Source organism: Pan troglodytes, chromosome 3 (genome assembly GCF_028858775.2).
Source record: "Pan troglodytes isolate AG18354 chromosome 3, NHGRI_mPanTro3-v2.0_pri, whole genome shotgun sequence".
In the NCBI taxonomy this organism is placed as follows: Eukaryota; Metazoa; Chordata; class Mammalia; order Primates; family Hominidae; genus Pan; species Pan troglodytes.
In genome coordinates, this window is record NC_072401.2 from 39,292,113 (window position 1) to 39,309,234 (window position 17,122).

The 17,122-nt window shown below is 40.2% G+C and overlaps 1 protein-coding gene across 10 annotated transcripts in view; it reads right to left on the reverse strand.

Moving 5' to 3' along the window:
* Window positions 1-658: 658 nt before the first annotated feature.
* Window positions 659-17,122, reverse strand: part of TMEM156 (transmembrane protein 156) — a 64,869-nt gene continuing 48,405 nt past the window's right edge. For 6 of the 10 annotated variants that reach the window (XM_063808718.1, XM_517150.6, XM_063808713.1 and 3 more), the window contains 2 exons: window positions 4,968-5,073; window positions 659-1,567 (listed from right to left, as the gene is read on the reverse strand). In XM_063808718.1, the coding sequence (XP_063664788.1) occupies window positions 5,006-5,073 (68 nt within the window). In that variant the 3' untranslated portion in view covers window positions 659-1,567; window positions 4,968-5,005. The remainder of the gene's footprint in view (window positions 1,568-4,967; window positions 5,074-17,122) is intronic. The other 4 variants (XM_063808711.1, XM_063808714.1, XM_063808719.1 and 1 more) reach the window with 1 other exon arrangement.

A 17,122-nucleotide genomic window follows, 5' to 3' on the forward strand; every position in this document is an offset into this window, starting at 1 on the left:
AGAGGAAACAGTTACACTTGAGTGTTTTTAGTAGTAGGTTTGATGAAGAATGGAGAGACACTTGCAGAAATATGATCAGGCAAAAAGAGTACTAGATCTAATAGGAATAAATGGAGGGAAACTTAGCAGAGCCCATTTGTTCAGATTCTCCTCTGGGTCCCTGTGTCTTGGGAGATAGGGAACTGCCTTTCCTCTGTGGATACAGGAAGAGCACCTCTCACATGAGGGTCCTATGCTGTGTTTTAGAGGAAGGTCAGCAAAGGTTTTATTACCTGCTTCCAGGGAGAAAGGTGGCAAAGGAAGGTCAGAGTAATATTTCCACTTAAAATTTGCCATTTTCTCAAATTCTTCAGCTTAAAAAATTCAATTTGCCGAGGTGCCATATTTTTGGGCAGCATGTCCTCAACCCCATCACTGATTATTAAATCTGACCCTGCAGTTAACCCTGTAAATGAACTCAGATAAGCAACTGTAACCATATAATGATGGCCAGGAGATTAAGTTCCACCTTAACTCTGGAAAAGCATTTTTATATTTTAATGTCAAGAGCTGCCATCTTGTCTATATGTGCTTTTTTATTGTCATTAGTAACTATAATTATGCTTGACATTAACAATGGCTATAACACATATGAAAGCCAAAAGAATCAGAGGAAACGTTTTGCTATTAAAGTACTTAAGTATTTTATTTAAATTCGTTTTATTGGTATCTTTGATTTTTTTTTTTTTTTTTTTTTTTTTTTTTTTTTTGAGACAGAGTCTTGCTCTGCACCAGGCTGTAATGCAGTGGTGTGATCTTGGTTCACTGCAAACTCTGCCTGCCAGGTTCAAGTGATTCTCCTGCCTCAGCCTCCTGAGGAGCTGGGACTACAGGCGCGCACCACCACACCCAGCTAATTTTTGTGTTTTTAGTAGAGACAGGGTTTCACCATGTTGGCCAGGATGGTCTCGATCTCTTGACCTCATGATCCTCCCACCTCAGAATCCCAAAGTGCTGGGATTACAGGCATGAGCCACTGCGCCTGGCCTCTTTGAATTTTTTTAAAAACATCCTGGTGCTAAAAGGCAGCAAGATTCATAAATGCAAACAAACGTATAAATAACCAGGCCCTCTTCCCTTTTAAATAATCTGTGAAATAAAAATAATCAATCTGCATAGGAAACAATTATCAAATCAGCATCTACAATGTGGCCCAATAAAAGAAAGGGTTTTCATATTTGATCCTGTTTTTGGTTCCTCAAAATTAAAAACTTGGCTCCATTCTGTGCTGTATAATGATAGATTTTTTTTTTTTAAGAAGAGAGAGTGGGAATTCTCTTGCTGCTTCCATGGGTTTCATCATCTTTTTTTTCATGACTCATAATGGCTTCTTGCAAACACTCTTGTTCCCTTGATCTCATGGAGCGAATGAATGCTCTTCAGCTAGTTTTCATCAACCAGTCAGCATTCCTCCTGCTTTCCAACTGTGCATCCTCAGCTGGACACAAACATTTTCCAGTCTACTCATTCACAAAATAAACTTATGAGTATTCTTCAAAGGGCTCAGTCCAACTTGCCCGGGGATATTCTGAAGATTTAAATAAAAGCAAGAAAATATTATTCACACAAAAATTTTGTTAAGTGTTACTTGAATTAGAATGGGTAGAAAACAACTTTAAAACCGTTTGTTAAAACTATGCCTTATAAGACCACCAAAAAATGTTCTCAAGTCTCTGATTCAGGGCTCTTTCAGGGCAACCTGACCGCCTCAGCCTCCCAAAGTGCTGGGATTACAGGCGTGAGCCACCACACCCTTCCATGACTTCTTTTCCTTTGGGTAGATACCCAGTAGTGGGATTGCTAAATGGAAGAGTAGTTCTATTTTTAGTTTTTTGAGAAATCTTCATACTGTTTTCTGTAGTGGCTATACTAGTTTACATTCCTACCAGCAGTGTATAAGAGTTCCCAAAGTTGGGACAGTTATTCTCTCTTTTCAGGGTGACCCCAGGACTGATTCTGTGTTACGCCATGGCACCCCCCATTATATCCCTAAGAAGACATTGTGCTCAGTGATAACAAACTTCTCAGCCTAGGACCAGGGAAACCTAGAGTCTCCTCTAACCTCTGCTGCTACAGCATGTTTGGTTTATTTTCTATATCTATCAAATGAAAGTGTAAGTGTTCATGCCAGTTTCTTTCAATTATAACATTCCATGATTCTAACACAGAGACATAGAAATTGGGATTTATTCATTTACTCAACAAATCCTTATTGAACATCTAAACGCTAGGCATCACGTCCTCTGAAGGAGGAGTCTCTCTATCGTGCTCCCCAAGTCCCTCTCTTCCCGTGTGAACACCTGTATCATGTTACTTGAGTCTTTATTGGAATTAGGGCTTCTCTAATCTGACTCCTCCATTGACTACATTGTTGTTTTTGCCAATGAGTAGGATTCTCAACATACAGTAGGTGGTCAAAAATCATTTGGTGAATGAACAAAGAAAGAGGAACTCTTCAGATGCAAAGATAAGCATCCCAGAATGAACAACCAGAATGAGAGGTCTCAAGCATAATAATATCCAGTAATATTTCATTGACACAATCATATGACTACACTATATGCTACTTAGGAATTTCTGAGCCAACAGCTGACCCCGGTTGCACTGAGACCCAAAGTACTAAGACCTGCCTCTCTTTAACCTTGAACACAGACAGATTCTTGGCACTGAGTTTCAGTTTGGCGTATTGAGCCATCTACGCTGGATCCCTTTGGCTGCCTCTCCCAATCTGCCCTCCACTCGTTTCCACCCTACTTGGTGCCCTGGGAGGCCAACTTACATAACTGCCTCCACTGGGCTCCAGCGCCCTCTGGCTCTGGCTGGGTTTGGTCAATGGGGGTGTACTAGCACATTAGAGGAAGAGAGGATGGCAAAGTTGGGGTTTGTTTGTACAAATTTATGGGGTACCTGTTAACTTCTGTTCTATGTATATAATGCATAGTGATTAGTGATCAAGTCAGAATACTTAGGATATCTGTCACCCAAGTACAATACATTTTTGTGTAATTATAGTCACGCTACTGTGCTTTCAGACATTCAATGTATTCCTTCTATCTGACTGTACATTTGTACCCTTTAACCCATTTCCCTTCACTTTAATCCATTTCCCTTCATCCTCTCCCCACAACTTACCTTTCCCAGTCTCTGTTCTCTATCTTTCCACTCTACCTCCATGTGATCAACTTTTTTAGCTCTCACCTACAAGTGGAGAACATGTGATATTTGCCTTTTTGTCCGTGGCTTACTTCACTTGAGATAATGACCTCCAGTCCCATCCAAGTTGCTGCATATGGCACGATTTCATTTTTTATGGCAAATATTTCGTTGTATATATGCACCACATTTGTTTATCCATTCACCTGTTGATGGGCACTTAGGTCCATTCCATATCTTTGCTATTGTGCATAGTGCTACAATAAACATGTGAGTATAGGTATCCCTTTGCTATAGTGATTTATTTTCTTTTTCCGTTTCTTTCTTTTTTTTTTTTTTTTAAGACATGGTCTCATTTTGTCTCCCAAGCTAGAGCGCAGTGGCATGGCATGAACATAGCTCACTGCAGCCTCAACTTCCCAGGCTCAAGTGATCCTCCTGCCTCAGCCTCCCCAGTAGCTGGGATTTCAGACACGTGTCACCACGCCTGGCTAATTTTTGTATTTTTTGTAGAGACAGGGTTTCACCATGTTGCTCAGGCTGGTCTCAAACCCCTGAGCTCCAGCAACCTGCCCACCTCTGCCTCCCAAAGTGCTGGGATTACAGATGTGAGCCACCACACCCTGAGGTGATTTCTTTTCCTTTGGGTAGTTACCCAGTAGCGGGATTGCTGAATGGAAGAGTAGTTCTATTTTAAGTTTTTTGAGAAATATCCTACTGTTTTCTGTAGTGGCTATACTCTTCCTACCAACAGTGTAAAAGAGTTCCCAAAGTTAGGATAGTTATTCTCTCTTTTCAGGGTGACCCCAGGCTATAGTGTCCCTTGACCAAATGTCACAGCTCCTGTCGGACAGCCCTCCTCACACACTGTGTGTGTGTGTGTGTGTTTGTGTGTGTGTGTGTGTGTGTGTGTGTGTATACATGCATGCATGTCTGTCTCTGTCTCTCTGAGTTTCTTTCCCCTTTAGTCTTAAAGACAGTAGCAGGGCCCCACTATTCCTAGTCTCAGGGTGCTGCATTCTCCCTTTTCGTTTTTCCCACACCCTAGTTTAATATGCCCTCCATTAAACTAATCTCAAATTATTGAATTTGAGTGCAATATCAATTTCCTGATAGGACCTTGACTGAAAACCACCCACGTATTCTGAAGAGTAAATGATATAACCAATTACCACAAAGCACAATAAGGGGGATGCTTATAAATGCTAGTTTCCCTCCCCTTCCCTGTTATAATTTTTATACCCCCTACAATGGCTATTCCTAGTGCCTTTAACATAATTGCTACTTAAGAAAGATTTGATGAATGAATAAAAAAAATTTTCAACACTTTTGACCATACTTTTAGACTTAAATTCATGGAAATCAATATGCATTAATTTAGATTATCAGATGTTACATTTAGAGAAGTTTTTATTTCAATAATTGTGGAGAAGGCAGTTTGCTTTACACATCTCATTCTCTATTTTCTCATAGTCTAACTAAGTTATGGCTCAATTCCGGAAAAACAGGGCCAAGGGATAAGCTATCATCTCAGGAGCAGTTTAAAAGACTAACAGATTAGTTTAACAGACTAAGAGATCCATCTACTGATCCTTCCTAGATCTTAGAGAAAATAGTCATTTTATTTCATGTCATCTAATTCATATGAACTGACTTTGCAAATTCATCATTTTCTACCTCCTACCAGATAGAAATGGAGTTTGGGATCAACTGTGCATCCTTGAATCTCTCTGTGTTTATAATGAAGAAGTCGATAAAGCCGAATCATCACTCACCGTGTATATTGATCTCACTGATGCACTGTGGAAGTAACTTATAGTTCTGGTATTGGGGGAAGCACTTCCTGGACGTGATCCAAAGGCAGCCTCTGCGTGGTCTCTGCTATTTAAGAAGGAGAACTGTTTTAGTCTATATGTAGTAAATAGCAAAAAGAGACATGCTTATTCTAATGTAGTAAGTGTAGCAAGAGAAGCATGCTCTACCTCTAGAAAGGATTTTGGGACTTTCTACCCTCACTAATTTTCCTGCCTACCTCTCTAACACCTTTCACCCATTTCTCTCAACTCCTCACCCCACGTCCTGGGCACAAATACCTGAAGCATACTTAAGGAAGACAACGTAGAGAACAAATTTAAAGTCCAGTGTCAAGTAGCAAGCAAAGAATCTTAGTTTGGAAACTGACTGCAAACATTTTATTCTATCACGTTTTGTTGAAATATGTCCCTAAGGAGAATATTAATGATGTCTTTGATCTCAGGGACAATTTTACCAAGAAGCAAAGTCACAAATTAGATGAATTCTAATCTGTCTTCCTGCTCATGACTGTATGACTTTTAAAAATTCTTCTAATATTATCCTCAGCTGACTTCGAGGTGGAAGATGAAACTTTATTTCCTACATCATGGCATCTCGTTCATTCTCCTAAGATCCACGGTCTTGTTTTTCTAGCTTTTATATTGAGAATTGAGTTTTTGTTTCATAGACATCTCTACTTTTGATACAAAGCCCTGAACACAGGTGAAATTGAGGTGACCTATAATTTTTTTTTTTAAGACAGAGTTTCGCTCTTGTTGCCCAGCCTAGAGTGCAATGGTGCCATCTTGGCTCACCACAACCTCTGCCTCCCGGGTTCAAGTGATTCTCCTGCCTCAGCCTCCCGAGTAGCTGGGATTACAGGCATGCACCACCATGCCCGGCTAATTTTGTATTTTTACTAGAGACGGGGTTTCTCCGTGTTGATCAGGCTGGTCTGGAACCCCCAACTTCAGGTGATCCACCCACCTCAGCCTCCCAAAGTGCTGGGATAACAGGTGTGAGCGACCGTGCCCAGCCGAGGTGACCTACAATTTAAAGAGAAGTTTGGGTGGTTGCTACTTAAGAAGAGAAATCAGAAAGGGAGATTTAGTGTATTCAAGAAAATGATGCTTCTTGTCCATGAAGATGATCAAACACTGGTACAGAAATACTATAGAACCTTCTCTGGGAATTTTTTTTTTTTTTTTTTTTTTTTTTTTTTTTTTTTTTTTTTTTTTTTTTTGAGACAGAGTCTCACTCTGTCGCCCAGGCTAGAGTGCAATGGTGCGATCTCAGCTCACTGCAACCTCCGCCTCCTGGGTTCAAGCAATTCTGTCTCAGCCTCCTGAGTAGCTGGGATCACAGATGTGTGCCACCACGCCTGGCTAAGTTCTGTATTTTTAGTAGAGATGGGGTTTCACTATGTTGGCCAGGCTGGTCTCAAACTCCTGACCTCAAGTGATCCACCTGCCTCGGCCTCCCAAAATGCGGGGATTACAGGCATGAGCCACCATTCCCTGCCTCTTTCTTTCTTTCTTTTTTTTCTGGGGAGTAGTGGGGAGGGATTCACTGCCTTCTATACCCAGAAGGCAGTTTTCCAAACTGTTTTTGGAAGAATTTCTTCTGAATGAGCCTGAGCAACCTTTCACGTGTGTAAGCATCGGCCGTTTGTATTTCCTTTTCTGTAGGCAGTCCAGTCTTATCCTTCACCATTTGCCTCCTGCATTGTGGTCTTTTCTTCAATTATTAGAAGCTCCTTATTTACTAGAGATTTAGTTGCTTACTCAATAAACTGCAAATAATTTTGCCCATTAGTTGTTGGTCTTTTATCTTAGCTTGTGATAGTTTTTTTGCTGTGTACATTTTTTTCCACATAGTCAATTTGATGAGTCTCTTCTCTGAGTTTTGTGTCATGATTAGAAAGACCAATGTTGCAGTTATAAATGAGTCGTAGCATTGATTCTTCTATTACTTTTATAGCTTAATGTTTAAATTAAAATCATTGATCCATTTAAAAGTCACCCTAATGTGAGTGTGAGATCTTGATTAAGTTAACTTGTTGTCCTAAACGATTATTCAGTCGTCCCAATACCAGTCAGTTTGTAATCCAGTACCTTGATGGAATGAATACCTCTCCTCTATTCTTCTATTTCAATTTTTTCCTGGCTATTACTCACAGTTTACTTTTCATAGGGATATTGAAATGAACTTGTTTATTTCAAAAGATATTATTTTTATTTATTTAGGAAGAATTAGCATCTTTATATATTCGTCTTCCTCTTCAAGAACATGATACACTTTTCCTTTATTCAAGTCATTTTTATGTCACTCAGCAGCATTTTACTGAAGTTTTCTTCAGAAAGATCTTGCAAATTTCTTACTAAGTTTATTCCTAGTTACTTTATTTATAATTGTTTTAAATGCAGTGTATCCTCTAACTGGTTATTGTTTAAATAGGTGGATCCCATTGATTTTTTAAATATTTTTGTACCCTGTCCCTTACTGAATTTTTCTTTTTTCATGATTTTTGTAAGGGAATTATCTTAGGTTTTCCAGGTACACAGTTTGTATCATCTGCAAAATAAGTGATCATTTTACCTATTCTTTCCAATTTTGAAACTTTGTACTTCTGATCGCTTAACTAACTGTGTTGACTAGTACTTCCAATACAATGGTAGATAAAATGGCAGTAGTGGACACCCTGGAAAATTTATGGCTCAGCAGGGCACGCTTTTAGTGTTTCCCTATTAAACATATTTCTGGGGTTTTTTGTTTGTTTGAGAGAAATATATTTTATCATTTTATCACATTAAGGAAGTATGTATTTGTCTTATTTTTATTAGAAGTTTTAATGAAAAATGCATTGTATTTTGTCAAATGCATTTTTAGTATAACCAACCATTTATCTCTTTACATCTATAAATATGATGATGAGTAACAGGTTTTCTAATGCTAAACTGTCCTATAATTCCTGGAATAGGCCCCCTTGATCAGGCAGGAGTGCGTGTGTGTGTGTGTGTGTGTTATTTTTAAACTGTGCTACTGGATTGCTAATGTTTTATTTAGGATTTTTGCATGGATATACACAAGTAAGATTTCTCAATGATTTATTTATTTTTTCTTTCTTTCTCTCTCTCTCTTTTTTTTTTTTTTTTTTTTTTTCTTTTTTAGACAAGCTCTTGCACTGTCACCCAGGCTGGAGTATAGTGGTGCCATCATGGCTCACTGCAGCCTCAAACTCCTGGGCTCAAGCAGTCCTCCTGCCTCAGCCTTGCAAAGCCCTGAGATTACAGGCATGAGCCACTGCATCCAGGCTGATTTCATTTTAGACTCAATCTTTCTTGGATTTGAATATTATTAATAATGTTTATTTCAAAAATAGAATTAGGAAATATCTTTGGTCTTGCAACAGTTTAAATACATTGGAAATACCTATGTCTTAGAGATTGGTAGCATTCTCCTGCGAACTGCTCTTCCTGTTACTTTTTGAAGGACAACTAACACATTTTCTATTTCTTCCATGACAATTTAGATTTTCTATTTCTTCTGGTGTTGGGTTTTATACATTTTTCCCAGAAAATTATATATTTTAACTGAAGATTTTTTTTTAATTAAAAGTAATTTTTTTTTTTTTTTTTGAGATGGAGTTTCATTCTTGTCGCCCAGGCTAGAGTGCAATGACATGATCTTGGCTCACTGCAACCTCTGCCTCCCGGGTTCAAGAGACTTCCTGTCTCAGCCTCCCAAGTAGCTGGGATTACAGGCACACACCACCACACCCAGCAAATTTTTTTGTATTTTTAGTAAAGACAGGGTTTCACCATGTTGGCCAGGCTAGTCTCAAACTCCTGACCTCAGGTGATCCGCCCACCTCGGCCTCCCAAAGTCCTGGGATTGCAGGCATGAGCCACCGCGCCTGACCTGAAGATTTTTAAAATTAAGATAGTAACTACTCTTTAAGGGGCAGGAATAAATAGGCCATTTCCAGCAGATATTGAGGGCCCTTAGATGTCTATGGAAAAACTAAAATCACCACTAAAGTTAGAATTTCTTCTTACCCTTTAGACTTCTAAAGGGTAAATGACAAAACTTCCTTCGACTTATTAGGACAAAGAGGGGAAAATGAGACCCGAGGCCATCTTTACCTGGCCCACAGCACTCATCTCCTGCTCTCCTCCACACACATCCATTGCATTTGAGCCCCTTGGCATCCTTAACTTTTATTTTATTGTCATTAAGTACCAACCACATCTATGGGGCTATGTCTGTCAGCCCAGTCTCACACTAGAAGTTCCTAGCAGTCTGTGATTTTTTTTCTTTTCTTTTTTCTTTTTTTTTTGAGACAGAGTCTCGCTTTGTCATCCAAGCTGGAGTGCAGTGGTGCAATCTCGGCTCACCGCAACCTCCACCTCCCGAGTTCAAGCGATTCTCATACCTCAGATTCCCGAGTAGCTGGAATCACAGGCATGTGCCACCATGCCCAGCTAATTTTTGTATTTTTAGTAGAGATGGGGTTTCATCATGTTGGCCAGGCTGGTCTCGAACTTCTGATCTCGGGTGACCCGCCTACCTTGGCCTCCCAAAGTGCTGGGATTACAGGCATGAGCCACTGCGCCTGGCCTGTGATTTTTGTCTTTCTAAAAGAATGGCTGTGGATCATTCTAAGATGGTCCCCAGGAGTCCCACCCCCGTGACGTGCAATACTAATTACAATCTCCTCTCCTTGAGCGTGGGCAAGACCATGAACCAGATGGGATTTCACTCCTGTGATTAGGTCATATTATAAGGCATAGATGAAGGGATTTTACAGGTATGACTAATATCCCAAATCAGTAAAAGGGGAGGCCATCTTGGGTGGGCCTGACTTAAAGAGGTAAAATCCCTTAAAAGAGAAACGGCCCTTCCTGAGGTCAGAAAGACTCTCACTAGCCTTAAAGAAGCAAACTGAAGGCTGGGCGCAGTGGCTCATGCCTGTAATCCCAGCACTTTGGGAGGCCAAGGCAGGAGGATCACCCGAGGTCAGGAGATCGAGACCATCCTGGCCAACATGGTGAAACCCTGTCTCTACTAAAAACACAAAAATTAGCTGGGCATGGTGGTGCGTGCTTGTAATCTCAGTTACTTGGGAGGCTAAGGCAGGAGAATCCCTTCAACTCACTCAGGAGGCAGAAGTTGCAGTGAGCCAAGATCATGCCACTGTACTCCAGCCTGGTGACAGAGCTAGACTCCGTCTCAAAAAAAAAAAAGCAAACTGCCATGCTGTGAAATGCCTATGGAGAGGGACTCCTGGTGGTGACTGCCAAGTGGCCTCTTGGACCTGAGGACAGCCTCCATTGGACAGCCGGGAAGACACCAAGGCCCTCAGTACACAGCCGTAAATGAATTCTTCCCATAACCTGAGTGAGCGTAGATGCATAGCATCCAGATGGGAATGCAGTCCAGCTGACATCTTCATTTCAGCCTGTGAGACCCTAAGCAGAAGATCCAGTTAAGCCACGCACAGATATCTGACCAACAGAAACCGTGAGATAATAAATGTGTGCTGTTTTAAGCCACTAAGTGTGTGGTAATTGGTTACACAACAACAGAAAGCTAATAAGTACAGTGACTGACAGACCCTTGGCCTGAAAATCAACAGAGGTAGTTATTTAAAATGCATGTTGCAGATCTATTGAATTAAGAATCTCTCTTCATAGAAGCCTAGGAGCCTGGATTTTTATAGACATCCAAGTTGATTCTGACGCACATTAAAGCTTCAGAATGAATTTACCATGCAAATAACAAAGCATCTTATAACCCACAATTTAACATTTGACATTGTTCTTTTGTTGTTGTTGTTGTTGTTCTTGTTTGAGACAGAGTCTGGCTCTGTCGCCCAGGCTGGAGTGCAGTGGCACAATCTTGGCTCACTACAGCCTCCATCTCCCAAGTTCAAGCAATTCTCCTGCTTCAGCCTCCTGAGAAGCCGGGACTGCAAGCGTGCACCACCACACTGGCTAATTTTTGTATTTTTAGTAGAGATGGGGTTTCACCATGTTGGCCAGGCTGGTCTCAAACTCCTGGCCTCAAGTGATCCGCCCACCTCGGCCTTCCAAAATGCTAGGATTACAGGCTTGAGCCACTGGGCCCAGCTGAGATCATTCTTTATAAAGGTTAAGATATCAAAAGAGCCTATTCATGAAACTAAATAATTATCCAAGGAAGTTAACAGAGTTCTTTTGGTTGAAAAGCCAAACCGCTGGTTTGGCTGGTGTTTGCTGGTGTTTACAGCATAAAATATAACTGTAATTTAGAACAGAAAGCGATTGCCTGTCAAAATGATGGCTAGTCGAAAGTAATTCTCTAGTGGGGCATTATCTTCAGTTTCTTTCAGTATCCAAAGTCATGTAACTTATATGGTAATAGCAAATCTTCTAAAAATTGATTAAAAGGCAAAAAGGTAGGATATATGTCATTTTAATGCCTTCTTCAGAATAGCTAAAACAGGTGGAAATTTTTTCTAGTTCTACATAAGAAATACAATTTCTTTCAAATAATATTAATTCACCAACACTAGTTAAGGCAGTAGAAACAGTCAGAAATATTTTAAAGCTTCACAGCAGTCTTTTCATGAATTTATCAAATCTCTGAAACAAACATTTCTATGACTTCTTTTCAGAAACTTCAAAGAGCCTTAAAAATTTTTTTTAAATCCCAGTCTGAATTTTGACCTGGCTGAATCTAGTGAACAAAATGGATTTTCAGGAGTAGAAACTGATTAAAAATAAACCTCCATGCCTTATGCTCTCAAATAAAGCCCCTATCACACTATCCCTGACCATGCCCAGGCGGCCCTCAGATGCTTCTTCTTTTTCTTCTTTTAGAAAAAGATTTCTATCGCTTTTCAAAGGTGCTTTAAATCCATGACATCTGGTATCTAACCTCAACTCATCTTTCCCAAGTAACTTTTGATTCCCACTGAGTACTGGAAACTTGCAAGGTGTTTTCATTACTTTGGTCCTGATGATTTTCATGTCAAAGACAAGGTCCATCTCCCACCATGAAAGCTCATCTAAAACTTCTTCATCCTAGCCAGCCTCTCTTGACTGCTAAGGGAATTTGCCCCAGCCATTTTTTTTTTTATTCTCTTATCTCCAAAACTACTTGTTCAGCTACATTTTTTATGGCTATTAAATTGGAAAGCCAAAAGTAACTTTTAAAAAAATACCAAGAAGGAGTAAATAGGGTTAGGAGATCACACAGTATATGTCCCTCTGTGCCCTCCACTTCCCAAATAGAGAACTTACCCAACTTTGTTGTAATTACTCATTTGTCTGCCTCCTTGAGCACAAAGCTGGTATTCTGGGCACTGTTTTATTCCCCAGAACCTACCTTAGACACATAATAGGTACTCAACAAATATGGGCTGAATGATCAAAAGAATATCATTTAACACCTCTGTGCCTCATTTTGCTCAGTAACAGGGTATGGGTTCAGGCAGTTCAAGGAGCAATTCTAGAGGGCCACCCATGATTTGGGGGTAACAAAAATAAAATGGTCCTCTAATTTTAATCTATAAAATCAGCACACGATCAGCACACAGACACACAAATTCATCTTCAAAAAATTATTCCCAATCCAAAGCTTGTTAAATGTTAAAACCTCTCTGTTAAATGAGCTTGTCAGGCTACCCCTAAAATGGGGAGAAAGTCTCAAGCTATCTGCCAAGGAATGCATTTTTTTTTTCTTTTGAGACAGGGTCTCGCTCTGTCACCTAGGCTGGAGTGCAGAGGCACAATCACATCTCATTGCAGCCTTCACCTCCCAGGCTCAAGGGATCCTCCCACCTCAGGCTCCCGAAATGTTGGATTACAGGTGTGAGCCACCACACCTGGACTGGCAAGGGAATGCATTTTAAGACCTAACCAACATCTCTTTCCTGTGATTTGACTTCCCACACGGATCTGTCTTGGGAGAGAAAATGCACATTTGCTGTCAGAAGTGTTTGATCTGTATTTCTCTAAATTATATCATTCTTTATGGATTAATGCACTGGCCTTGAGGTTTTATAAACCTGTTGGTGTGAACTGCATTATACAATGGATCCTTCTTGATGTGCTGCCATTGCAGGAGGCTAAATCCCCAGGCCTAAAGGGAAGCACTGGACCAGATAGATTCACCGACATGAGGCACCTGTGCAGCCTTGTGGGCAGCAGCAGCCAAGCAGCCAATCCTGGCAGGGTCCTGGCCTTGCCCCACACGTTCCATTCAAAGTTTTGGCAGTGGGGACTGACACCTGCACAACCAAGATCATTTCCCTGTGGCTTTCGCAAAGCTAGTGTGGCTGCCTTGAAGCTAAAAGGAGGAAAATAAAGGTAAGGATAAAATGAGATAAGAACTGTGAATTTTGATATATTATGCTTGGGAAAATAGAAAGCACTATGAAGCACAAAAAATATTTTCACCAGCATCTTTTTAAGCCCTCCCAGGGGGCATGCACAGAATTTAGTAGGAGCCATATATATTCAGCAGGGGAGGCCTATGGGTAGCTGACCTTGGAAATGATGTCCCTAGCTCCTTCTTTTCTCCATCACACTTTTGGAGATGCAGCCATCATGACTCTTCATGGAAACTATGGCAATAAATATCTAAACTGTTATCCATGAAGTATTTGGGTTTCCTCACAAGAGCTTCTCCAAAAATGAAGGAATTCAAGTTAGTCTTCATAGATTACTCAGGTCAAGACAGCTGTGAAAATTTTCTGATGGTTTAGTGATTCTTATTCATTTCTGTGATCTGGCTTCAAAAAACCTTCCAGTCTTAATTATGTCTCCTTATTACCAGAGAAATGCAGAACTTCAATATTGCTATACATCATTCTGACCTTTTCATCACATAAAAACATCGGCAGTTTTCTGTAAGCCCAAGATAGCGAGTAGCCTTTTAGGGCTAACAGAACCAATTATGGACGCTTAAAATAGATTTCTATTATTCAAGGTGCCAGCTTCTTCCCATGTTCAAAGCTCCATCTGTTATTAACAATGATCCTAAAACTAGTCATCTGCTCCAAGTCTAGTCAATGTGAAAATAAAATGAGGATGGAAAATAAATGACTGCAAAATTTTCCAGATTAACTAAAAAAAAAAAAAATCTTGAACTGACAGCTGCCAATATTCTGAGACACTGATTCAGTTTCTGGTTAATTCACACTGCAGATATCTTTAATACTCCAAAGGATAAAACTGATGAAGTGTTTAACCATTTTCTTTTTATTATTTTGGATAGGCATAATCAAAAGTTATAAGTTAGAGGTGAAGGTATTTGAAAGGCTTTTGTAAGACAGCAGCAGCCATTCTTTCAACACAGTCAATGTAGAGTTGTATTTATTTGGCAAATATTTATTGGGTGCCTACGACATGCCCATATATATGCATTATGCTATGAGCTGGGAATGCAGTGATGAGTATCATCAGATAGTGTCCTTGACCTCAAAGAGCCAACTGGCTCATGGGAGAAACACTAATCAAATAATAACACAAAGCACAATAACACAAAAATGTAAAATAGCAACAGTGATTGTTGCTGCAAAGAAAGATGTACGGTGTTATGAGGGTGTGTAATAAGGAGAATCGACCTAGTCCAGGAGGTCTGAAACAACTTCGTTAGTTAAGCCAAGATCAGATGGGAAAGGAAAGATGGGAGCTAACGAGACAACATCAGGGTGGGAGGGGAGCAGGTTTGTAGAGGGTGGCAGGAGAGGCGGGATGGTTCAGGCAGGGACAATCTATATTAAGATGAAGGAGATGTTTATGTGCACATGTTTTACCATCAATTCTTCCAGACCTGACATATATGCCTGTCACGTAAAGGCATTCAATGAATGACTAGAATAAATCATCCTATTCCGCCTATAGATTCTTCACATTTGTGAATTTCTTCCTGCAAAAAGAATCATCCTCTTCACTTTGATCCATTCTGTAACCAAGCAGATGGCTGTAACCTTTCCTGTTTTATGAACCCAAATCTGTATTTTAAGAGTTATAAATAAGATAGTTAAGCAAGTAAAAATTAAATTTTCATGTTATCTTTCTTGGTTGCAGGACATCTGGCACCAGTAATTTATCTTCTCATCTGCAGGAAGTTGAAACCTGCTTAGTATTTATTATACCAGCCATAAACATGTTGCAAATTATAATTTTACATTGCCATTAGTTTTATTTTGGTGTAATATAAATTATTGGGTCATCCACTTCCTTTTGACATTTAGTAATTCTCTTTCACAATAAAACTCCGTTTTCTTTTGCTTCATGTTCCCTCAGAACCCACTCACATTAATTGCAAGAAAATTTCAGCCAGTGCCACAATGAGGATGACTCACATTGTTATACACAAGCTCTTAGGACCTTATATAGACAAAATGTTTTGTCTCAGTTTCCAGTGAGAAACTGAAAATGCAAAAGAGCAGGAAGGCTTTAGATCTGTGGCTTAAACCCCCAGTCCCCCAGTTCACTATTGACATTACATGGCGTGCTAGAAAGTGCATCAGTTGGACAGAACTGAGTTTGAACCCTGGCTCTGTTAGAAACCAGCTATGAACCAGTTACTTAAACTCCCTTATCTTCAGTTTTCTTATCAGGAAAAAAATGGAGTTTTGAAATCAAATGAAATGATGTGCATGAAAGTACAGAACATACGGAAGATGCTAATGAGATATTAGTTTCCCTTCTCCTATGTCAACCACAGGTAGAATCTCCTTAACTATGTTGGAAGCTCTATAAAGGCAAGGACTGTGCCTATGGTATGTGCCCATTATATCACCAATGCTTAGTATAATGGCTGACCCGTAGTCAGTATTCAGTAAATATTGGTTAAATACTTAATGGTCGTAATGGTTAATATTGAGTGTCAACTTGACTGCATTGAAGGATGAGAAGTATTGTTCCCGGATGTGTCTGTGAGGGTGTAGCCAAAGGAGATTAACATTTGAGTCAGTGAGTTGGGAAAGGCAGACCTGCCCTCAATCTGAGTGGGCACCATCTAATCAGCAGCCATGGAGGCCAGAATAAAAGCAGGCAGAAGAACGTGGAAAGATTAGACTGACTGAGTCTTCTGGACTCCATCTTTCTCCATGCTGGATGCTTCCTGCCTTGGAACATCGGATTCCAATGTTCTTCAGCTTTGGGACTCGGACTGGCTTCCTTACTCCTCAGCTTGCAGATGGCCTATTGTAGGACCCCACCTTGTGATCACGTGAGTCAATACTCCTTAATAAACTTCCCTTTATAAAGACTCAGCCTAGAGTTACTTTTGCATAGTTTTCAAAATCCCTTCTTCAAGACAGTCAATGTTTTTTATGATTCTTTGATATCCATAGCCCTTCTACAAAGCGTACTATGCCTTCTTTAATAAAGTGGAATTCTATGCCCTGTAATTACTCTGTCTCTTTATTTGTTGTCATATTTCCCAATCTCTCAGACTCATTTCTTGCTCATCCGCTCTTTTTACTCTATACTCATTTCCCTTGAGGGTTTGCGAGATTTAATAAGCTTTTATAGTGCCAGATATTATGCTAGCAACAACAATCCACAGATAAATAAGACAGAGATCACCTGTGTGAAGATGACAGTTAAATGTATAACTATCATTTAACTATCCTATTAGTTCTGTCCCTCTAGAGAACCCTGACTAATCCAATGGTGAAGAATTTCAAGTTTTAAGGATTTCCCTCTTTTTGATGGACATATAGGGGAGATAGGAAATGAACTTTTCACTGACCCACGCAGCAGGAGTGGATGGAAACTCTGATCCCGGAAACCTGATGTCGATATTTATTTGGCAGTCCAGCATGTGGACATGTCAGGGGTGATGACAAGTAGGCAGAAAGCCAGAAGAGCAGATATTATCCCCTCTCCCTGCTTCCTGGCACCTGGAGTACCACTGTATGGCCTCCCCTCATACTCCTCCTTGGAGCTTGCAATCCTGAGGAGAGATGCAAAGCTGCAGGGTAGTCATAGGAGTGGCCCCAGCAGTTCAGAGGGGGGTGACACCACTGGGAGCATTCTCACCAGAACATTCCTGACATGCAACTTGGACTGTATTTTTGGTTTCCTGCCCTCCCTCACCTTAATGCCTGTTTATTTTCCACGCTCAGTTTCCC